Source organism: Salvelinus alpinus, chromosome 15 (assembly GCF_045679555.1).
Source record: "Salvelinus alpinus chromosome 15, SLU_Salpinus.1, whole genome shotgun sequence".
Lineage (NCBI taxonomy): Eukaryota > Metazoa > Chordata > Actinopteri > Salmoniformes > Salmonidae > Salvelinus > Salvelinus alpinus.
Genome location: NC_092100.1, coordinates 1685103 through 1709548, shown reverse-complemented (window position 1 = coordinate 1709548; position 24446 = coordinate 1685103). Strand labels below are relative to the sequence as shown.

The following is a 24446-nucleotide window of genomic DNA, read 5'->3' as shown; positions in this document are numbered from 1 at the left end:
TGGGGTTATGGATAACAGAACTGGGGTTATGGATAACAGAACAGGGGTTAAGGATAACAGAACTGGGGTTATGGATAACAGAACAGGGGTTATGGATAACAGAACAGGGGTTATGGATAACAGAACAGGGGTTATGGATAACAGAACAGGGGTTATGGATAACAGAACAGGGGTTATGGATAACAGAACAGGGGTTATGGGTAACAGAACAGGGGTTATGGATAACAGAACAGGGGTTATGGATAACAGAACAGGGGTTATGGATAACAGAACAGGGGTTATGGATAACAGAACTGGGGTTATGGATAACAGAACAGGGGTTATGGATAACAGAACAGGGGTTATGGATAACAGAACTGGGGTTATGGATAACAGAACTGGGGTTATGGATAACAGAACTGGGGTTATGGATAACAGAACTGGGGTTATGGATAACAGAACTGGGGTTATGGATAACAGAACTGGGGTTATGGATAACAGAACAGGGGTTATGGATAACAGAACAGGGGTTATGGATAACAGAACAGGGGTTATGGATAACAGAACAGGGGTTATGGATAACAGAACAGGGGTTATGGATAACAGAACAGGGGTTATGGATAACAGAACAGGGGTTATGGATAACAGAACAGGGGTTATGGATAACAGAACTGGGGTTATGGATAACAGAACTGGGGTTATGGATAACAGAACAGGGGTTATGGATAACAGAACAGGGGTTATGGATAACAGAACTGGGGTTATGGATAACAGAACAGGGGTTATGGATAACAGAACTGGGGTATGGATAACAGAACAGGGGTTATGGATAACAGAACTGGGGTTATGGATAACAGAACAGGGGTTATGGATAACAGAACGGGGGTTATGGATAACAGAACGGGGGTTATGGATAACAGAACGGGGGTTATGGATAACAGAACGGGGGTTATGGATAACAGAACAGGGGTTATGGATAACAGAACAGGGGTTATGGATAACAGAACGGGGGTTATGGATAACAGAACAGGGGTTATGGATAACAGAACAGGCGTTATGGATAACAGAACAGGGGTTATGGATAACAGAACGGGGGTTATGGATAACAGAACGGGGGTTATGGATAACAGAACGGGGGTTATGGATAACAGAACAGGGGTTATGGATAACAGAACAGGGGTTATGGATAACAGAACGGGGGTTATGATAACAGAACGGGGGTTATGGATAACAGAACAGGGGTTATGGATAACAGAACAGGCGTTATGGATAACAGAACAGGGGTTATGGATAACAGAACAGGGGTTATGGATAACAGAACAGGGGTTATGGATAACAGAACTGGGGTTATGGATAACAGAACAGGGGTTATGGATAACAGAACAGGGGTTATGGATAACAGAACAGGGGTTATGGGTAACAGAACAGGGGTTATGGATAACAGAACGGGGGTTATGGATAACAGAACAGGGGTTATGGATAACAGAACGGGCGTTATGGATAACAGAACATGGGTTATGGATAACAGAACGGGGGTTATGGATAACAGAACGGGGGTTATGGATAACAGAACGGGGGTTATGGATAACAGAACTGGGGTTATGGATAACAGAACTGGGGTTATGGATAACAGAACGGGGGTTATGGATAACAGAACGGGGGTTATGGATAACAGAACAGGGGTTATGGATAACAGAACAGGGGTTATGGATAACAGAACGGGGGTTATGGATAACAGAACAGGGGTTATGGATAACAGAACAGGGGTTATGGATAACAGAACGGGGGTTATGGATAACAGAACAGGGGTTATGGATAACAGAACAGGGGTTATGGATAACAGAACAGGGGTTATGGATAACAGAACAGGGGTTATGGATAACAGAACAGGGGTTATGGATAACAGAACAGGGGTTATGGATAACAGAACAGGGGTTATGGATAACAGAACAGGGGTTATGGATAACAGAACAGGGGTTATGGATAACAGAACAGGGGTTATGGATAACAGAACAGGGGTTATGGATAACAGAACAGGGGTTATGGATAACAGAACAGGGGTTATGGGTAACAGAACAGGGGTTATGGATAACAGAACAGGGGTTATGGATAACAGAACAGGGGTTATGGATAACAGAACAGGGGTTATGGATAACAGAACTGGGGTTATGGATAACAGAACAGGGGTTATGGATAACAGAACAGGGGTTATGGATAACAGAACAGGGGTTATGGATAACAGAACAGGGGTTATGGATAACAGAACAGGGGTTATGGATAACAGAACAGGGGTTATGGATAACAGAACAGGGGTTATGGATAACAGAACTGGGGTTATGGATAACAGAACAGGGGTTATGGATAACAGAACAGGGGTTATGGATAACAGAACAGGGGTTATGGATAACAGAACAGGGGTTATGGATAACAGAACAGGGGTTATGGATAACAGAACAGGGGTTATGGGTAACAGAACAGGGGTTATGGATAACAGAACTGGGGTTATGGATAACAGAACAGGGGTTATGGATAACAGAACAGGGGTTATGGGTAACAGAACTGGGGTATGGATAACAGAACAGGGGTTATGGGTAACAGAACTGGGGTTATGGATAACAGAACTGGGGTTATGGATAACAGAACAGGGGTTATGGATAACATAACTGGGGTTATGGATAACAGAACAGGGGTTATGGATAACAGAACTGGGGTTATGGATAACAGAACAGGGGTTATGGATAACAGAACAGGGGTTATGGATAACAGAACAGGGGTTATGGATAACAGAACAGGGGTTATGGATAACAGAACAGGGGTTATGGGTAACAGAACAGGGGTTATGGATAACAGAACAGGGGTTATGGGTAACAGAACAGGGGTTATGGATAACAGAACTGGGGTTATGGATAACAGAACAGGGGTTATGGATAACAGAACAGGGGTTATGGATAACAGAACAGGGGTTATGGATAACAGAACAGGGGTTATGGATAACAGAACAGGGGTTATGGATAACAGAACAGGGGTTATGGATAACAGAACTGGGGTTATGGATAACAGAACAGGGGTTATGGATAACAGAACAGGGGTTATGGATAACAGAACAGGGGTTATGGATAACAGAACAGGGGTTATGGATAACAGAACAGGGGTTATGGATAACAGAACAGGGGTTATGGATAACAGAACAGGGGTTATGGATAACAGAACTGGGGTTATGGATAACAGAACAGGGGTTATGGATAACAGAACAGGGGTTATGGATAACAGAACAGGGGTTATGGATAACAGAACAGGGGTTATGGGTAACAGAACAGGGGTTATGGATAACAGAACAGGGGTTATGGATAACAGAACAGGGGTTATGGGTAACAGAACAGGGGTTATGGATAACAGAACTGGGGTTATGGATAACAGAACAGGGGTTATGGATAACAGAACAGGGGTTATGGATAACAGAACTGGGGTTATGGATAACAGAACAGGGGTTATGGATAACAGAACAGGGGTTATGGATAACAGAACAGGGGTTATGGATAACAGAACAGAGGTTATGGATAACAGAACTGGGGTTATGGATAACAGAACAGGGGTTATGGATAACAGAACAGGGGTTATGGATAACAGAACAGGGGTTATGGATAACAGAACAGGGGTTATGGATAACAGAACAGGGGTTATGGATAACAGAACAGGGGTTATGGATAACAGAACGGGGGTTATGGATAACAGAACAGGGGTTATGGATAACAGAACAGGGGTTATGGATAACAGAACAGGGGTTATGGATAACAGAACAGGGGTTATGGATAACAGAACAGGGGTTATGGATAACAGAACAGGGGTTATGGATAACAGAACAGGGGTTATGGATAACAGAACAGGGGTTATGGATAACAGAACAGGGGTTATGGATAACAGAACAGGGGTTATGGGTAACAGAACAGGGGTTATGGGTAACAGAACAGGGGTTATGGGTAACAGAACAGGGGTTATGGATAACAGAACAGGGGTTATGGATAACAGAACAGGGGTTATGGATAACAGAACAGGGGTTATGGGTAACAGAACAGGGGTTATGGGTAACAGAACAGGGGTTATGGGTAACAGAACAGGGGTTATGGATAACAGAACAGGGGTTATGGGTAACAGAACAGGGGTTATGGATAACAGAACAGGGGTTATGGATAACAGAACAGGGGTTATGGATAACAGAACAGGGGTTATGGATAACAGAACAGGGGTTATGGATAACAGAACAGGGGTTATGGATAACAGAACAGGGGTTATGGATAACAGAACAGGGGTTATGGATAACAGAACAGGGGTTATGGATAACAGAACAGGGGTTATGGATAACAGAACAGGGGTTATGGATAACAGAACAGGGGTTATGGATAACAGAACAGGGGTTATGGGTAACAGAACAGGGGTTATGGATAACAGAACAGGGGTTATGGATAACAGAACAGGGGTTATGGATAACAGAACAGGGGTTATGGATAACAGAACAGGGGTTATGGATAACAGAACAGGGGTTATGGATAACAGAACAGGGGTTATGGATAACAGAACAGGGGTTATGGATAACAGAACAGGGGTTATGGATAACAGAACAGGGGTTATGGATAACAGAACAGGGGTTATGGATAACAGAACGGGGGTTATGGATAACAGAACAGGGGTTATGGATAACAGAACAGGGGTTATGGATAACAGAACAGGGGTTATGGATAACAGAACAGGGGTTATGGATAACAGAACGGGGGTTATGGATAACAGAACAGGGGTTATGGATAACAGAACAGGGGTTATGGATAACAGAACAGGGGTTATGGGTAACAGAACAGGGGTTATGGGTAACAGAACAGGGGTTATGGATAACAGAACAGGGGTTATGGATAACAGAACAGGGGTTATGGATAACAGAACAGGGGTTATGGATAACAGAACAGGGGTTATGGATAACAGGGTTACATTTGTAAAAGTTAGAGCGCCTGTGTTTCTTTCTGGCAAAACAAGGTTATTAGCTTAGTGACCAGAAATCACCTGTGTATCACCAGAAACCCACCTGTGTATCATGGCAAACAGCTCCTCTGTAGTGCAAGCCTTGGTGGGCGACAGGAAGACCTCACCCTCAGCCTTGGTCTCCTCACTCAGAGGAAAGATAGAGTTGTCACTGGGTCTGGAATCTGGAAAACAGGGCTGGGTTAATGTACAAGACAAAGCTTGATTTGGTTTAAAGGCACCTCACAATCCTTAATTTAAGCTAGCGCCTAGACTATTTTAAAAAGATTTCTAGTCAATGACAGCAACAGTTGAACAGCTGTCTGATGTTTCAACTTTACTGCAGTAGCCCTGCTCTGTGTTTGGGAAGTCTGGGGCAGTCTCTGCGTACGGGGTAGTCTGGGGCAGTCTCTGCGTACGGGGTAGTCTGGGGCAGTCTCTGCGTACGGGGTAGTCTGGGGCAGTCTCTGCGTACGGGGTAGTCTGGGAGAGTCTCTGCGTACGGGGTAGTCTGGGGCAGTCTCTGCGTACGGGGTAGTCTGGGGCAGTCTCTGCGTACGGGGTAGTCTGGGGCAGTCTCTGCGTACGGGGTAGTCTGGGGCAGTCTCTGCGTACGGGGTAGTCTGGGGCAGTCTCTGCGTACGGGGTAGTCTGGGGCAGTCTCTGCGTACGGGGTAGTCTGGGACAGTCTCTGCGTACGAGGTAGTCTGGGGCAGTCTCTGCGTACGGGGTAGTCTGGGGCAGTCTCTGCGTACGGGGTAGTCTGGGACAGTCTCTGCGTACGGGGAGTCTGGGGCAGTCTCTGCGTACGGGGTAGTCTGGGGCAGTCTTTGCGTACGGGGTGTCTGGGGGCAGTGTGTGTGTGTCTGGGGGAAGTGTCTGGGGGTAGTGTGTTTCTGGGGTGACCCTGGTGTGGAGGTGGACCCTTCCTCTAATCCCTGCTGCTATCCTGAGAGACACTAATGGTTGGAACTCCTGAAGACTTACACTCCTCTTCTCTGCCAGCCACTTTGCTGATTGGATAAGCTTGCAATGTTTCAGACTGATCACTTTTAACAGGCACTTTGTCTAGACTCTCTGATGTTGTGGCTAAGCTGTGCTGACCAGGAAACATTGAAAGGTCTTCAGGTCTCTGTAGTTCAGATGGCTCAGGTGGTAGTGGTCGGTACTGTTCTTCCTCCAGACTGCTGCTACTCCCAGGGAATAGAGCTTTCTGTTCCTCTACCTCCTGACCTGGGGTCGCTCTTGTGGTCTCAGCCCCCCTCTGGCAGACCTCCTGGTCTAGCAGGGACTGCTGGTCTGTAAGCGGCTGGTGTTGGTCTAGGAGAGGCTGGTGTTGGTCTCTGATGGTATGGTCCTCTTCTGCCAGTGTCTCCTGGTCTGGTAGTCTCTCCTGGTCTGGTAGTCTCTCCTGGTCTGGTAGTCTCTCCTGGTCTGCCAGTGTTTGGTCTACAGGCTGTCTGAAGGTGGTGGTACTCCACTGGGCTTCAGCAGGGTGTCTGTCCTGCCTGTACCTCACGCTACTGTGACCTGCTGGGTCCCTAGCAACAGGGCCTTCACTGGGGGCCAACAGTGACTCACAGTACTGTTGAGAGGGGGGAACCTGGGAGTTGTAGGCTGGATGCTTCTTGGTTGTAGACTCAGGGGACCTGCTGCTGGAAGGGGGGCTGATGTTCACAGTGGGACTCTTGGGTCTGGTGGCAACATCTGGGCCGGGCCGGTCAGGGCTCCCCTCTCCTTGCTTCCCCACAGACCTCAGCTGGACTGAGTGCAGCACGGTGGGGGTGATGGTCATGGGAAGACTGCTGGAGGTCTCGGTTACCGCTCTGGCCTCAGCCTTGGCCGATGCTGCTGCCGTCTGCTTGCTTTGCTGCAGGAGGTAGAGCTGGTTCCTGTGGCCTGGGGGCTTGGTAGAGACTGGAGGAGGGCTGGTAGGGTTAGCGCTGTGAAGGGCACGGAGGTCCTGGTGGCTGGGGGGGATGACTGGCAGCTCCAGATCTCTGGTGGTGACGGACAGAGATGACTTCCTCTCTGGAATCTTTGGCTTCTTCTTCTGATTGGTGGGTGACAGGGGACTGGGGAAGAAGGCGCAGGGAAAGGAAGAGGTGGGTGTGCCGGATTGGCTGGAGTAGCCACTAGATGGTGACACTAAGCAGGCCAGCCTCTCTGGAGAGGACATCTTGAAGTCCCCTTCTACTGAGGGCAGGGAGGACATCTTGAAGTCCCCTTCTACTGAGGGCAGGGAGGACATCTTGAAGTCCCCTTCTACTGAGGGCAGGGAGGACATCTTGAAGTCCCCTTCTACTGAGGGCAGGGAGGACATCTTGAAGTCCCCTTCTACTGATGGCAGTGAGGGGGTGGAGCCTGACTGGGAGGTCTGGGACTCTGAACACTCCTGAGACTTTATGCATTCTATAACAGTTGTACCGGTAGCAGTGGACGAGTTAGACAGAGAGCGATAGGGGTCAGTGTTTGACTTCAAGTCATTCACAAGCCAGAGATCTGCATAGTCTGACTGGACAGCTCCCTCATCTTTATATGAGCCTCTGTCAGAGGAACCAAACAGGCCGGAGCCCGGCATCTCCTCGGTGTCCTCCATCCGCCAGGTCTCGAGGGCCGCTAGGGGCTCCAGAGGGTCTTGCTCCAACCCTAACCCCCCCAGGCCCCCCTCCCCTCCCAGAACAGGGTCCTCCAGGTGGCCCAGAGCAGGGTCGGGGTGAGGGAGGTTAGGGTGGCCCAGGGAGCCCTCTAGGTCTAGCTGTAACCTCCTCTCTCTGGAACACGACTTTCTTTGCTGCCCGCTGCGGTTCTTTGGTTCGGTGTCGTCAGGAGAATTCCCCCCCCCGCTGATCTTCCTTAGTGAGGAGCTGCGTCTGGGGGCAGAGGGCTTGGCCTTAGGTTTCCTCAATGTCAGACAGCGTCTCCCCAGAGTCATGTGCTCCTGTTCACAGTCAGAGTAGTTATACATGAAGCTCTTGCTCCCTTTCAGACCACAGTCAAAGTGCATAGAGGTGTAGTATCCTTCATTATCTATGGAGTAGTATGACACAGTGTCAGCCTTCTCAGACGGAGGCTTGTCTGTAGTGAAGCTCTCACAGGTAGCCATGCTGGTAAAGCTGGGGTACCCCAGACTCCCCTCCCCCTCTCTGGAGCGCTCAGGGCTGAAGTCATGGAGCCTGGCGTCAGGGTGGGGGTAACTCCACTCCCCATCACTAGCCGTGCTGACCCCTGCATCGTCCAGCTGCCGGTCGGTCTGGTATGGGTCCAGGATGAGGATGGGGACAGGGTCATCTGTAGCGTGGGGGCCGGTGTTCAGCGACAGCTCCGAGTCACAGTGGGAGGAGCCAGTGAGCTGGGGGGAGGCCGCCGTGGGGAGGGTCTCAGAGGTGTGGGAAGGGCATGTTGAGCTGCTGCCGCTCCAGTTCCCACTAGAAGATTGGTGGTCGTCTTTATGGTCCATCTGACACCCAACAACCTGCCTGGTGGATGTAGAGTGGAGCGGACTGGAGAAGGTATCTGAGCTGGAGGACATCTCACAGCTCCCCATTTCAACCTTCCTGGGGAGGTGGGATTGGCTCCTGTCAAGCCAGGGGCTGCCAGTGCGCTGCTGGTACTTCAGGCTGGCCAGTGGGTGGTCTGGCTGGGACTGGTCATCTGCACTTTCCTCCCCCTTCTCCTTCAGCTCCCCCAACCCAGACAGGAAGTCATCAGTCTCGGAGGGAGACAGCTCCTCTTCCTCCTCCTCACTGTGGTGGTGAACCTCAATCAGTCTCCTCCCCTCCCTTGGCTGGCTGCGTGACCGCAGGCGTACCCCCAGCGAAGAGGAGAACATGGCGTTGTTGCGTTCCGAAGTGTCCAGTAGAGAGGAGATGTTTCCGGTGGAGAGGGACAGCGGGACGGGGGCGGAGCTGACCCCCTGCTGACCACGCTGGTACTGGACCCTCCAGTGGGACGGCGTGCAGACCAGGAAGTCTTCAGTCTGGCAGCCAGAGTCCTTCTTGGTGTTCAGACGACTGCACAGGTCCTCGCTACAGAGAGCAGTGTTGCATCGGACAACCACTGTCCGCTCTCTGGCGCCCGGAGACTCATCAGAATCTGGAGGAGGAGAGGGTCAGAATTATAAACAGGAAGAGGGGTCAGGGTCCGACGCAGGAGACGACAACACCGGGTCAGAATCAGACGCAGGAGGAGACACCGGGTCAGAATCAGACGCAGGAGGAGACACCGGGTCAGAGTCAGACACAGGAGGAGACACCGGGTCAGAGTCAGACACAGGAGGAGACACCGGGTCAGAATCAGACGCAGGAGGAGACACCGGGTCAGAATCAGACGCAGGAGGAGACACCGGGTCAGAATCAGACGCAGGAGGAGACACCGGGTCAGAATCAGACACAGGAGGAGACACCGGGTCAGAGTCAGACACAGGAGGAGACACCGGGTCAGAATCAGACACAGGAGGAGACACCGGGTCAGAATCAGACGCAGGAGGAGACACCGGGTCAGAATCAGACACAGGAGGAGACACCGGGTCAGAATCAGACGCAGGAGGAGACACCGGGTCAGAATCAGACGCAGGAGGAGACACCGGGTCAGAATCAGACACAGGAGGAGACACCGGGTCAGAGTCAGACACAGGAGGAGACACCGGGTCAGAATCAGACACAGGAGGAGACACCGGGTCAGAATCAGACGCAGGAGGAGACACCGGGTCAGAATCAGACACAGGAGGAGACACCGGGTCAGAATCAGACACAGGAGGAGACACCGGGTCAGAATCAGACGCAGGAGGAGACACCGGGTCAGAGTCAGACACAGGAGGAGACACCGGGTCAGAGTCAGACACAGGAGGAGACACCGGGTCAGAGTCAGACACAGGAGGAGACACCGGGTCAGAGTCAGACACAGGAGGAGACACCGGGTCAGAGTCAGACACAGGAGGAGACACCGGGTCAGAGTCAGACACAGGAGGAGACACCGGGTCAGAGTCAGACACAGGAGGAGACACCGGGTCAGAGTCAGACACAGGAGGAGACACCGGGTCAGAGTCAGACACAGGAGGAGACACCGGGTCAGAATCAGACGCAGGAGGAGACACCGGGTCAGAATCAGACACAGGAGGAGACACCGGGTCAGAGTCAGACACAGGAGGAGACACCGGGTCAGAATCAGACGCAGGAGGAGACACCGGGTCAGAGTCAGACACAGGAGGAGACACCGGGTCAGAATCAGACGCAGGAGGAGACACCGGGTCAGAATCAGACACAGGAGGAGACACCGGGTCAGAGTCAGACGCAGGAGGAGACACCGGGTCAGAATCAGACGCAGGAGGAGACACCGGGTCAGAATCAGACACAGGAGGAGACACCGGGTCAGAATCAGACACAGGAGGAGACACCGGGTCAGAATCAGACGCAGGAGGAGACACCGGGTCAGAGTCAGACACAGGAGGAGACACCGGGTCAGAGTCAGACACAGGAGGAGACACCGGGTCAGAGTCAGACACAGGAGGAGACACCGGGTCAGAGTCAGACACAGGAGGAGACACCGGGTCAGAGTCAGACACAGGAGGAGACACCGGGTCAGAGTCAGACACAGGAGGAGACACCGGGTCAGAGTCAGACACAGGAGGAGACACCGGGTCAGAGTCAGACACAGGAGGAGACACCGGGTCAGAGTCAGACACAGGAGGAGACACCGGGTCAGAATCAGACGCAGGAGGAGACACCGGGTCAGAATCAGACACAGGAGGAGACACCGGGTCAGAGTCAGACACAGGAGGAGACACCGGGTCAGAATCAGACGCAGGAGGAGACACCGGGTCAGAGTCAGACACAGGAGGAGACACCGGGTCAGAATCAGACGCAGGAGGAGACACCGGGTCAGAATCAGACACAGGAGGAGACACCGGGTCAGAGTCAGACGCAGGAGGAGACACCGGGTCAGAATCAGACACAGGAGGAGACACCGGGTCAGAGTCAGACACAGGAGGAGACACCGGGTCAGAGACACAGGAAGACAGGGTCAGAGTTAGACACAGGAGGAGTGGGTCAGAGTTAGACACAGGAGATGACACCGGGTCAGAGTCAGACACAGGAGGAGACACCGGGTCAGAGACAGACGCAGGAGGAGACACCGGGTCAGAGACACAGGAAGACAGGAGGAGACACCGGGTCAGAGTCAGACGCAGGAGGAGACACTGGGTCAGAGACACAGGAAGACAGGAGGAGAGGGTCAGAGTTAGACACAGGAAGAGACACCGGGTCAGAGTTAGACGCAGGAGGAGACACCGGGTCAGAGTCAAACGCAGGAGGAGACACCGGGTCAGAGTCAGACGCAGGAGGAGAGGGTCAGAGTTATAAACAGGAGACGACAACACCGGGTCAGAGTCAGACGCAGGAAGAGACACCGGGTAAGAGTCAAACGCAGGAGGAGAGGGTCAGAGTTATAAACAGGAGACGACAACACCGGGTCAGAGTCAGACGCAGGAAGAGACACCGGGTAAGAGTCAAACGCAGGAGGAGAGGGTCAGAGTTATAAACAGGAGACGACAACACCGGGTCAGAGTAAGACGCAGCAGGAGACACCGGGTCAGAGTTATAAACAGGAGACGACGACACCGGGTCAGAATCAGACGCAGGAGGAGACACCGGGTCAGAGTCAGACACAGGAGGAGACACCGGGTCAGAGTCAGACACAGGAGGAGACACCGGGTCAGAGACACAGGAAGACAGGGTCAGAGTTAGACACAGGAGGAGTGGGTCAGAGTTAGACACAGGAGATGACACCGGGTCAGAGTCAGACACAGGAGGAGACACCGGGTCAGAGACAGACGCAGGAGGAGACACCGGGTCAGAGACACAGGAAGACAGGAGGAGACACCGGGTCAGAGTCAGACGCAGGAGGAGACACTGGGTCAGAGACACAGGAAGACAGGAGGAGAGGGTCAGAGTTAGACACAGGAAGAGACACCGGGTCAGAGTTAGACGCAGGAGGAGACACCGGGTCAGAGTCAAACGCAGGAGGAGACACCGGGTCAGAGTCAGACGCAGGAGGAGAGGGTCAGAGTTATAAACAGGAGACGACAACACCGGGTCAGAGTCAGACGCAGGAAGAGACACCGGGTAAGAGTCAAACGCAGGAGGAGAGGGTCAGAGTTATAAACAGGAGACGACAACACCGGGTCAGAGTCAGACGCAGGAAGAGACACCGGGTAAGAGTCAAACGCAGGAGGAGAGGGTCAGAGTTATAAACAGGAGACGACAACACCGGGTCAGAGTAAGACGCAGCAGGAGACACCGGGTCAGAGTTATAAACAGGAGACGACGACACCGGGTCAGAGACAGACGCAGGAGGAGACACCGGGTCAGAGACAGACGCAGGAGGAGACACCGGGTCAGAGACAGACGCAGGAGGAGGAGACACCGGGTCAGAGACACAGGAAGACAGGAGGAGACACCGGGTCAGAGACAGACGCAGGAGGAGACACTGGGTCAGAGACAGACGCAGGAGGAGACACCGGGTCAGAGACAGACGCAGGAAGAGACACCGGAAGACAGGAGGAGAGGGTCAGAGTTAGACACAGGAAGACAGGGTCAGAATTAGACAGGAGGCCAGACTGAATTTACAAACGCACCCAACATAGTTATTTGCATAGTGGAGTCTTTTGTAGCTAGCTAACATGTAGCTAGCTAAAAAAATTAACCATAATCCCAACTCATGACGTTACTACCCTGCATGAATCTGCAGGTAGCTAACCAATATCTGAAAACGTAGCTAGCTAGACTATCTTATACATCATTCATGGATAGACGCATCTCCTGTCGGATGCCATGGTTGCCCTTAGTTTGAAGATGTAATCAAGAGACAGGTGTTTTCTCCATCTCCTTAGCTATCATACTCTAATTCCACTGATTTCAAAACTGAGTCCTCCAGAAAGTGGAAAGCAATACTTATGCAGTTTTACTACGCAATAAAAAAATTGAACACATTACCTAGACATACTGACCAGCTCAAATAGACAGAAGCGTGCGATATGGCAAACCAATCCAAACTCAATCATGGCTAGTGGGAAGGTTGCTGACTTTTTCTGTGGCTAAACCAACTAGGCTCGTAATTTTACAATTTTATTCGCATTTACAGATAGCATACAAGTTTGTTATTAAGGCACATGTTTGAGAAGGCATTTCTGACCAAAAAAAAAGCATTTTGATTAAAAAGAGCTGTTCAGGCAGCTCTCCTGTGAAGTAGTGACCTGCAACATACAGCTTCCTGAAACAGGTCACGTGTGCTGAAGACAATCAGAAAGGGTCTTTAACCTCAACCTTTACCTCAACCTTTAGCATTATAAAGTCAACAGCAAAATGCCAGATAAAACAGTTAGACAAATCCGGCTGTTAAACGTTTCTATAGTAAAGGCTTTACAATGTTGTTTCATTAGAACAGACTGGTATTACTTCTCATGTATGTTGTTGACACTGCTCCAAACAGGCAGATAACATGATATTGTAATCTAACAGCACCTGTTTGTCATGCAACAGTATCTCTTGCACTTGAGACAAGGATTTTACATGAGGCCTAACATGAGGGTCACATGACACATTGCATTCAGAAAGTACTCAGACTACACTTTTCCACATTTTGTTAAGTTACAGCCTTACCCCCCCCCCCCCCCTCATCAATCTATACATAATGAGAATGCAAAAACAGGTTTAGACATTTTTGCTAAAATATATATAATGAAATATCACGTTTACATACAGTGGGGAGAACAAGTATTTGATACACTGCCGATTTTGCAGGTTTTCCTACTTACAAAGCATGTAGAGGTCTGTCATTTTTATCATAGGTACACTTCAACTGTGAGAGACGGAATCTAAAACAAAAATCCAGAAAATCACATTGTATGATTTTTAAGTAATTAATTTGCATTTTATTGCATGACATAAGTATTTGATCACCTACCAACCAGTAAGAATTCCGGCTCTCACAGACCTGTTAGTTTTTCTTTAAGAAGCCCTCCTGTTCTCCACTCATTACCTGTATTAACTGCACCTGTTTGAACTCGTTACCTGTATAAAAGACACCTGTCCACACACTCAATCAAACAGACTCCAACCTCTCCACAATGGCCAAGACCAGAGAGCTGTGTAAGGACATCAGGGATAAATTGTAGACCTGTACAAGGCTGGGATGGGCTACAGGACAATAGCCAAGCAGCTTGGTGAGAAGGCAACAACTGTTGGCACAATTATTAGAAAATGGAAGAAGTTCAAGATGACGGTCAATCACCCTCGGTCTGGGGCTCCATGCAAGATCTCACCTCGTGGGGCATCAATGATCATGAGGAATGTGAGGGATCAGCCCAGAACTACACGGCAGGACCTGGTCAATGACCTGAAGAGAGCTGGGACCACAGTCTCAAAGAAAACCATTAGTAACACACTACGCCGTCATGGATTAAAATCCTGCAGCGCACGCAAGGTCCCCCTGCTCAAGCCAGCGCATGTCCAGGCCCGTCTGAAGTTTGCCAATGACCATCTGGATGATCCAGAGGAGGAATGGGAGAAGGTCATGTGGTCTGATGAGACAAAAATAGAGCTTTTTGCTCTAAACTCCACTCGCCGTGTTTGGAGGAATAGAAGGATGAGTACAACCCCAAGAACACCATCCCAACCGTGAAGCATGGAGGTGGAAACATCATTCTTTGGGGATGCTTTTCTGCAAAGGGGACAGGACGACTGCACCGTATTGAAGGGAGGATGGATGGGGCCATGTATCGCGAGATCTTGACCAACAACCTCCTTCCCTCAGTAAGAGCATTGAAGATGGGTCGTGGCTGGGTCTTCCAGCATGACAACGACCCGAAACACACAGCCAGGGCAACTAAGGAGTGGCTCCGTAAGAAGCATCTCAAGGTCCTGGAGTGGCCTAGCCAGTCTCCAGACCTGAACCCAATAGAAAATCTTTGGAGGGAGCCGAAAGTCCGTATTGCCCAGCGACAGTCCCGAAACCTGAAGGATCTGGAGAAGGTCTGTATGGAGGAGTGGGCCAAAATCCCTGCTGCAGTGTGTGCAAACCTGGTCAAGAACTACAGGAAACGTATGATCTCTGTAATTGCAAACTAAGGTTTCTGTACCAAATATTCAGTTCTGCTTTTCTGATGTATCAAATACTTATGTCATGCAATAAAATGCAAATTAATTAATTAAAAATCATACAATGTGATTTTCTGGATTTTTGTTTTAGATTCCTTCTCTCACAGTTGAAGTGTACCTATGATAAAAATTACAGACCTCTACATGCTTTGTAAGTAGGAAAACCTGCAAAATTGTCAGTGTATCAAATACTTGTTCTCCCCACTGTAAGTATTCAGACCTTTTACTCAGTACTTTATGGAAGCACCTTTGGCAGTGATTACAGCCTCGAGTCTTCTTGGGTATGACTCAACAAGCTTGGTACACCTGTATTTGGGGAGTTTCTCCCACTCTTCTCTGCAGATCCGCTCAAGCTGTCAGGTTGGATGGGGAGCGTCGCTGCACAGCTATTTTCAGTTGTGTCCAGATATGTTCGATCTGGTTCAAGTCCGGGCTCTGGCTGGGCCACTCAGGACATTCAGAGACTTGTCCCAAAGCCACTCCTGCGTTGTCTTGGCTGTGTGCTGAGGGTCGTTGTCCTGTTGGAAGGTTAACCTTCGCCACAGTCTGAGGTCCTGAGCGCTCTGGAGCATGTTTTCATCAAGGATCTCTGCACTTTTACTGAGGAGTGGCTTCCGTCTGGCCACTCAACCATAAAGGCCTGATTGGTGGAGTGCTGCAGAGATGGTTGTCCTTCTGGAAGGTTCTCCCATCTTCACAGAGAAACTCTAGAGCCCTGTCAGAGTGACCATCAAGGTTCTTGGTCACCTCCCTAACCAAGGCCCTTCTCCCCCGATTGCTCAATTTGGCCGGACGGCCAGCTCTAGGAAGAGTCTTGGTGGTTCCAAACTTCTTCCATTTAAGAATGATGGAGGCCACTGTGTTCTTGGGGACCTTCAATGCTGCCGAAATGTTTTGGTACCCTTCCCCAGATCTGTGCCTCGACACAACCCTGTCTCGGAGCTCTATGGACAATTCCTTCGACCTCATGGCTTGGTATTTGTCTGACATGTATTGTCAACTGTGGGGCCTAAATATAAACAGGTGTGTGCCTTTCATGTCCAATCAAGATGTGGAAACATCTCAAGGATGATTAATTGAAACAGGATGCACCTGAGCTCAAATACGAGTCTCATAGCGAAGGGTCTGAATACTGTAAATCAGGTCTCTTTTTTATATATATATATATGCAAAAAGATTCTAAACACCTGTTTTCGCTTTGTCATTATGCTGTATTGTGTGTTGATTGCTGAGGAAAACATTTATTTGATCAATTTTAGAATAAGGCTGTGACGAAACAAAATGTGGAACAAGCCAACGGTCTGAATACTTTCCACTGTGTGTCTAAAATACTTATATCCACTAGACTAATAAATCATGAAAATGTTCCTTTCGATTATTTAATTAACCTATATTATGTTATTTTAGGTTATCCCTTTGGAGCACATGCAAAAGCGATTTGGAGTTGTTGAACAGGGGTGACAAAATGTTTTATAATTTAACTGGAATGAACTGAATGATGATGAAGAAGGTAGTGTAAGAATAGTGTAAGAATTGATCTGTCCCGCGTGCACACTCATAAAAATCTACTTTTGTTTCTACTTTTTCAGAAGAAGCTGTAACTGGTCCGTAGCTTATTACTTACTAAAACTGATGTTACACTAAGGTTTAACAGTTTTAGTAAGGTTTCAATTCTAAGAGAAACGAAAATGGTCTGTTATATTCCATTATATTCTTAAAATACATGTCTGCTAAAATAACAAGTTAATGGCGCAGCCATATAACCTTGGCTACTAAGCACAGATAAATAAAAAGAGGTTTCACATATTTCCCAGACCAGAGCTATTTAATGTATGTGTTTATGTATTACATTTCTTTGTGGAATGTTACCGAAGAGATAACAACAATAGAAAGACAGAATGGAGTGGCAGAGAGTCAGGCAGAATGGAGTGGCAGAGAGTCAGAAAGAATGGAGTGGTAGAGAGTCAGGCAGAATGGAGTGGCAGAGAGTCAGGCAGAATGGAGTGGTAGAGAGTCAGGCAGAATGGAGTGGCAGAGAGTCAGGCAGAATGGAGTGGCAGAGAGTCAGGCAGAATGGAGTGGCAGAGAGTCAGGCAGAATGGAGTGGCAGAGAGTCAGGCAGAATGGAGTGGTAGAGAGTCAGGCAGAATGGAGTGGTAGAGAGTCAGGCAGAATGGAGTGGCAGAGAGTCAGAAAGAATGGAGTGGTAGAGAGTCAGGCAGAATGGAGTGGCAGAGAGTCAGGCAGAATGGAGTGGTAGAGAGTCAGGCAGAATGGAGTGGTAGAGAGTCAGGCAGAATGGAGTGGCAGAGAGTCAGGCAGAATGGAGTGGCAGAGAGTCAGAAAGAATGGAGTGGTAGAGAGTCAGGCAGAATGGAGTGGCAGAGAGTCAGGCAGAATGGAGTGGTAGAGAGTCAGGCAGAATGGAGTGGTAGAGAGTCAGGCAGAATGGAGTGGCAGAGAGTCAGAAAGAATGGAGTGGTAGAGAGTCAGGCAGAATGGAGTGGCAGAGAGTCAGGCAGAATGGAGTGGTAGAGAGTCAGGCAGAATGGAGTGGTAGAGAGTCAGGCAGAATGGAGTGGCAGAGTCAGGCAGAATGGAGTGGCAGAGAGTCAGGCAGAATGGAGTGGCAGAGAGTCAGGCAGAATGGAGTGGTAGAGAGTCAGGCAGAATGGAGTGGTAGAGAGTCAGGCAGAATGGAGTGGCAGAGAGTCTGACAGAATGGAGCGGCAGAGAGTCTGGCAGAATGGAGCGGCAGAGAGTCAGGCAAAATGGAGCGGTAGAGAGTCTGACAGAATGGAGCGGCAGAGAGTCTGACAGAATGGAGCGGGCAGAGAGTCAGGCAGAATGGAGTGGTAGAGAGTCTGGCAGAATGGAGTGGCAGAGAGTCAGGCAGAATGGAGTGGTAGAGAGTCAGGCAGAATGGAGCGGCAGAGAGTCGGGCAGAATGGAGCGGCAGAGAGTCAGGCAGAATGGAGCGGTAGAGAGTCAGGCAGAATGGAGCGGTAGAGAGTCAGGCAGAATGGAGCGGCAGAGAGTCAGGCAGAATGGAGTGGTAGAGAGTCAGGCAGAATGATTCAGTAGAGAGTCAGGCAGAATGGAGCGGTAGAGAGTCAGGCAGAATGATTCAGTAGAGAGTCAGGCAGAATGGAGCGGTAGAGAGTCAGGCAGAATGATTCAGTAGAGAGTCAGGCAGAATGGAGCGGCAGAGAATCAGGCAGAATGGAGCGCTAGAGAGTCAGGCTGAATGGAGCGGTAGAGAGTCAGGCAGAATGGAGTGGCAGAGAGTCAGGCAGTTGGAGTGGCAGAGAGTCAGGCAGAATGGAGTGGCAGAGAGTCTGACAGAATGGAGTGGTAGAGAGTCTGGCAGAATGGAGTGGTAGAGAGTCTGACAGAATGGAGTGGTAGAGAGTCTGACAGAATGGAGTGGCAGAGAGTCTGGCAGAATGGAGTGGTAGAGAGTCTGACAGAATGGAGTGGTAGAGAGTCAGGCAGAATGGAGTGGTAGAGAGTCAGGCAGAATGGAGTGGCAGAGAGTCAGGCAGAATGGAGCGGTAGAGAGTCAGGCAGAATGGAGTGGTAGAGAGTCAGGCAGAATGGAGTGGTAGAGAGTCTGACAGAATGGAGTGGTAGAGAATCAGGCATAATGGAGTGGCAGAGAGTCTGACAGAATAGAGAGTCAGGCAGAATGGAGTGGTAGAGAGTCTGACAGAATGGAGTGGCAGAGAGTCTGACAGAATGGAGTGGCAGAGAGTCAGGCAGAATGGAGTGGTAGAGAGTCAGGCAGAATGGAGTGGTAGAGAGTCAGGCAGAATGGAGTGGCAGAGAGTCAGGCAGAATGGAGTGGCAGAGAGTCAGGCAGAATGGAGTGGCAGAGAGTCTGACAGAATGGAGTGGTAGAGAGTCTGGCAGAATGGAGTGGTAGAGAGTCTGACAGAATGGAGTGGTAGAGAGTCTGACAGAATGGAGTGGCAGAGAGTCTGGCAGAATGGAGTGGTAGAGAGTCTGACAGAATGGAGTGGTAGAGAGTCTGACAGAATGGAGTGGCAGAGAGTCTGGCAGAATGGAGTGGCAGAGAGTCTGGCAGAATGGAGTGGTAGAGAGTCTGACAGAATGGAGTGGTAGAGAGTCTGACAGAATGGAGTGGCAGAGAGTCAGGCAGAATGGAGTGGTAGAGAGTCTGACAGAATGGAGTGGCAGAGAGTCTGGCAGAATGGAGTGGTAGAGAGTCTGACAGAATGGAGTGGTAGAGAGTCTGACAGAATGGAGTGGTAGAGAGTCTGACAGAATGGAGTGGCAGAGAGTCAGGCAGAATGGAGTGGCAGAGAGTCAGGCAGAATGGAGCGGTAGAGAGTCAGGCAGAATGGAGCGGCAGAGAGTCAGGCAGAATGGAGTGGCAGAGAGTCAGGCTGAATGGAGTGGCAGAGAGTCAGGCAGAATGGAGCGGTAGAGAGTCAGGCAGAATGGAGCGGCAGAGAGTCAGGCAGAATGGAGTGGCAGAGAGTCAGGCTGAATGGAGCGGTAGAGTCAGGCAGAATGGAGTGGCAGAGAGTCAGGCTGAATGGAGCGGTAGAGAGTCAGGCAGAATGGAGTGGCAGAGAGTCAGGCAGAATGGAGTGGCAGAGAGTCAGGCAGAATGGAGTGGCAGAGAGTCAGGCAGAATGGAGTGGTAGAGAGTCAGGCAGAATGGAGTGGTAGAGAGTCAGGCTGAATGGAGCGGTAGAGTCAGGCAGAATGGAGTGGTAGAGAGTCAGGCAGAATGGAGTGGTAGAGAGTCAGGCAGAATGGAGTGGTAGAGAGTCAGGCAGAATGGAGTGGCAGAGAGTCAGTCAGAATGGAGTGGTAGAGAGTCTGACAGAATGGAGTGGTAGAGAGTCTGACAGAATGGAGTGGTAGAGAGTCTGACAGAATGGAGTGGTAGAGAGTCAGGCAGAATGGAGTGGTAGAGAGTCTGACAGAATGGAGTGGTAGAGAGTCTGACAGAATGGAGTGGTAGAGAGTCTGACAGAATGGAGTGGTAGAGAGTCTGACAGAATGGAGTGGCAGAGAGTCTGGCAGAATGGAGTGAAAGTGCATTGTTCTGTAGGTAACAAGGCTGTGCTCCAGGTGGATTGGTTTACCAGCCTTTCCAATAATTTGGAATACAAAAGAAGCCATCCACCCTTGGTGGGCTATCAGCAGGACAATAGACTTTCACCTCGTTTATGGACTTTAAATGTATTAATGGGTGTTTGCGAGGCATGTCACCTCACCCATTGCTCCACATAGCCCACCACATGCACTGTTTTCTAACCACATCTGGATGGATCCATAACAAATTACTATTGGAATAAAGTAGGCTAATGCAATTGAAGGCATCACATTGTTGTTTAATTAAACACCCAAAGGTATTGGTGAGCCAATTAGGCTGTAGAAATGTTAGAATTATTGTTTAGCTCTTCACTTGCAGTCGCTTAGTAGCCTATGCCTACTCCCGACCGGTCACGTTGCACAGCGCCATATTTTCCTAATGGAAACCCTAAGGCCTACACATTGCCATTTTACAGTAACCTGTCGTTTTTCTTGGAATAGAAACACCATAAAATGAATCCATTTAATGAAGCCACATTTCTAACCGTATAAACAGCACAACAAATACTATACTAATTTGTATAATTGGCTGTACTAGAGACTTTAAAACATTTTGTTAGAACAGACTATATGGGATTCATGATTTGTTTGTAACCAGTTAAATGCATTCAAGAATTAAATCGCTTAAGCTGACATGTTGCGGTTTATTCTTTGTGTCATTATTCAAGGCGCCCTTTGTGATTTCGTTTTATAACTAAAATGCTTAATTGTTTTTAAAGACATGGATGACTTGTATGCGGTGTGATGACATGAATGAATGACTGACGGATATACTTTATATTGAAGTAGGTCTTCATGCCAATAGGTAAGTTATGCTAAAACTACAGTAAACAGGACTGTTCGGTCTACAACCTTGTCATTTCAATAACTTAATTTCAATAAAAATCTTCAACCCACCTGTCCCTGACTTCCTAAAAATGCATTTCACCCTCAAAGCACCATGAAGGTCTGCTGCACCATATGCAAATTAAAACTTCTAAGGGATCGGTGTCCCTCCACCGGGACGGTTGGGCGAAGGTGCTGTAACGGTTTTGAGGTTATTGTTTGTTAGGGGTGCCAGGTAGGTCACTTCACCCATCTCTCCACATAGCCCACCACATGCACTGTGTGATGCCTTCAATTGCATTACCAGAGAAAATATTGATTCAGGGCCGTCACACACACCCTCCCCTGGAAAAAGCCGACCATTGCCCTGGAAGGCACATCTGGTCTGGGAAACCGAGAAAAGCCTCTACAAAAATATTATTGACTTTGTGGCACTCCCGCTGCTCTTCAGCAGGGCTTAAGGCATTAGACTTCTGGGTATGGGAATCTGAGAAAAGTCTCATCACTTGCCTCTTCAAAGATATCCAGGACTTTGCGGCGCTCAATCTCCTCCAATTCCTCAGCCGAGGGGGTAACAGGCCTTAACTTTTTTGGGCTAGGGGGCAGTATTTTGAAATTTGGATGACAAGCGTGCCCAAAGTAAACTGCCTGTTACTCAGGCCCAGAAGCTAGGATATGCATATAATTGATAGATTTGGATAGAAAACACTTTGAAGTTTCTAAAACTGTTAAAATAATGTCTGTGAGTATAACAACTAATATGGCAGGTGAAAACCCGAGGAAAATCCATCCAGGAAATGGGATTTTTTTGATGCGAGTGGTTTTCCATTGAAAGCCTATTGACTATGTAATGGGTTAGGGCCCAGATTGCAGTTCCTATGGCTTCCACTAGATGTCAACAGTCTTTAGACATGGTTTCAGGCTTGTTTTCTGAAAAACTACGAAGAAAAATACCTTTTGGCCAGGGGTCTATGGAATCATGCAGTACTGGTTTGGGAGCGTGACTGTGTGCACGCCCTTCGTTCTTTTTCCTTTCTATTGAATACGCTATTGTCAAGTTGAAATATTATCGATTATTTAGATAACTGACACCCTGAGGATTAGTTATAAACATCGTTTGACATGTTTCAACGAACTTTACCGGTACTATTAGGATGTTTTCTTCTGCATGTTTTGACCGCCTTTGAGCCAGTGGATTACTGAACAAAACGCGCCAACAAAACAGAGTTTTTGGGATATAAAGAAGGACTTTATCGAACAAAAGGACCATTTGTTATGTAGCTGGGACCCTTGTGATTGCAACCAGATGAAGATCTTCAAAGGTAAGTGATTTATTTTATTGCTATTTCTGACTTTCGTGACTCCTTTGCTTGGTTGGAAAATGTTTGTATGCTTTTGTGTGCGGGGCGCTGTCCTCAGATAATCGCATGTTATGCTTTCACCGTAAAGCCTTTTTGAAATCTGACAAAGCGGCTGGATTAACAAGAAGTTAATCTTTTAACCAATGTATAACACTTGTATTTTCATGAATGTTTATTATTACTATTTATGAAATTTGAATTTGGCGCTCTGCAATTTCACCAGATGTTGTCGGGGTGGGTCGCTAGCGGCACGCCTTGCCCAAAGAGGTTTTAAGGCGTGAGACATGGACAACATGCATATCTTCACCTGTGTAGTTGCCGTACCAGGCTGTGATACAGCCCGACAGGATGCTTTCGATTGTGCATCTGTAAAGGTTTGTCAGGGTTTTGGGTGATAAGCCAAATTTCTTCAGCCTCCTGAGGTTGAAGAGGCGCTGTGGTGCCTTCTTCACTACACTGTCTGTGTGAGTGGACCATTTCAGTTTGTCTGTGACGTGTAAGCCGAGGAACTTCAACTTTCCACCTTCTCCACTGCTGTCCCTTCAATGTGGATAGGGGGTAGCTCCCTCTGCTGTTTCCTGAAGTCCACGATCATCTCCTTTGTTTTGTTGACATTGAGTGAGAGGTTGTTTTCCTGACACCACACTCCGAGTGCCCTCACCTCCTCCTTGTAGGCGGTTTTGTCGTTGTTGGTAATCAAGCCCACTACTGCTGTGTTGTCTGCAAACTTGATGATTGAGTTGGAGGCGTGCATGGCCACGCAGTCATGGGTGAACAGGGAGTACAGGAGAGGGCTGAGAACGCACCCTTGTGGGGCCCCAGTGTTGAGGATCAGCCGGGTGGAGATGTTGTTTCCTACCTTCCCCACCTGGGGGCAGCCCGTCAGAAAGTCCAGGACCCAATTGCACAGGGCGGGTTGAGACCCAGGGTCTCCAGCTTAATGATGAGTTTGGATGGTACTATGGTGTTGAATGCTGAGCTGTAGTTAATGAACAGCATTCTTACATAGGTATTCCTCTTGTCCAGATGGGTTAGGGCAGTGTGCCGTGTGATGGCGATTGTGTCATCTGTGAACCTGTTGGGGTGGTAAGCAAACTGAAGTGGGTCTAGGGTGGCCGGTAAGAGAGGTGATATGATTGTTGACTACTTTCTCAAAGCACTTCATGATGACAGAAGTGAGTGCTACGGGGCGCTCGCTTGAATATGTCCGTAAACACACCAGCCAGCTGGTCTGTGCATGCTTTGAGGACGCGGCTAGGGATACCATCTGGGCCAGCAGCCATGCAACGGTTAACAAGTTTAAATGTTTTACTCACACCAGCCACGTAGTCCTTGTTAGCGGACGGTGGCACTGTATTATCCTCAAAGCAACAAAGGTGTTTAGTTTGTCTGGAAGTGTGGCAGGGTCCGTAACGTGGCTGAATTTCTTTTTGTAGTCCGTGATTTCCTGTAGACCCTGCCACATACGTCTCGTGTCTGAGCCGTTGAAATGCGACTCCACCTTGTCCTTGTACTGGCATTTTGCTTGTTTGATTGCCTTGGAGGGAATAGCTACACTGTTTATATTCAGACATATTCCCAGATCTCTGTCCATGGTTATATGCGGTGGATGCTTTCAGTTTTGCGCGAATGCCGCCATCCATCCACGGTTTCACATACTGTCACTGCTGGTGTCCCCAGGGCTCAGTTCTAGGCCCTCTCCTCTATACACCAAGTCACTCGGCTCCGTCATATCCTCACATGGTCTCTCCTATCATTGCTATGCGTATGACACTCAACTACTTTTCTCCTTCCCCCTTCTGACATCCAGGTGACAGCATCTCTGTGTGCCTGGCAGGTATCTCCGCTCTGATGTCAGCCCACCACCTCAAGCTCAGGAAGACGGAACTGCTCTTCCTCCCGGGGAAGGCCTGCCCTTCCCTACCTTCAGGCTATGCTCAAACCCTACACCCCAACCCGAGCACTTCATTCTGCCACCTCAGGTCTCTTG

At 49.2% G+C, this 24446-nt stretch overlaps 1 protein-coding gene across 5 annotated transcripts in view; it reads right to left on the bottom strand.

Moving 5' to 3' along the window:
• nhsa (Nance-Horan syndrome a (congenital cataracts and dental anomalies)) overlaps positions 1-24446 on the bottom strand; it is a 112746-nt gene that overhangs the window by 7611 nt on the left and 80689 nt on the right. For 2 of the 5 annotated variants that reach the window (XM_071342242.1, XM_071342243.1), the window contains 2 exons: positions 5974-9081; positions 5051-5171 (listed from right to left, as the gene is read on the bottom strand). In XM_071342242.1, the coding sequence (XP_071198343.1) occupies positions 5051-5171; positions 5974-9081 (3229 nt within the window). The remainder of the gene's footprint in view (positions 1-5050; positions 5172-5973; positions 9082-24446) is intronic. The other 3 variants (XR_011667924.1, XM_071342244.1, XM_071342246.1) reach the window with 3 other exon arrangements.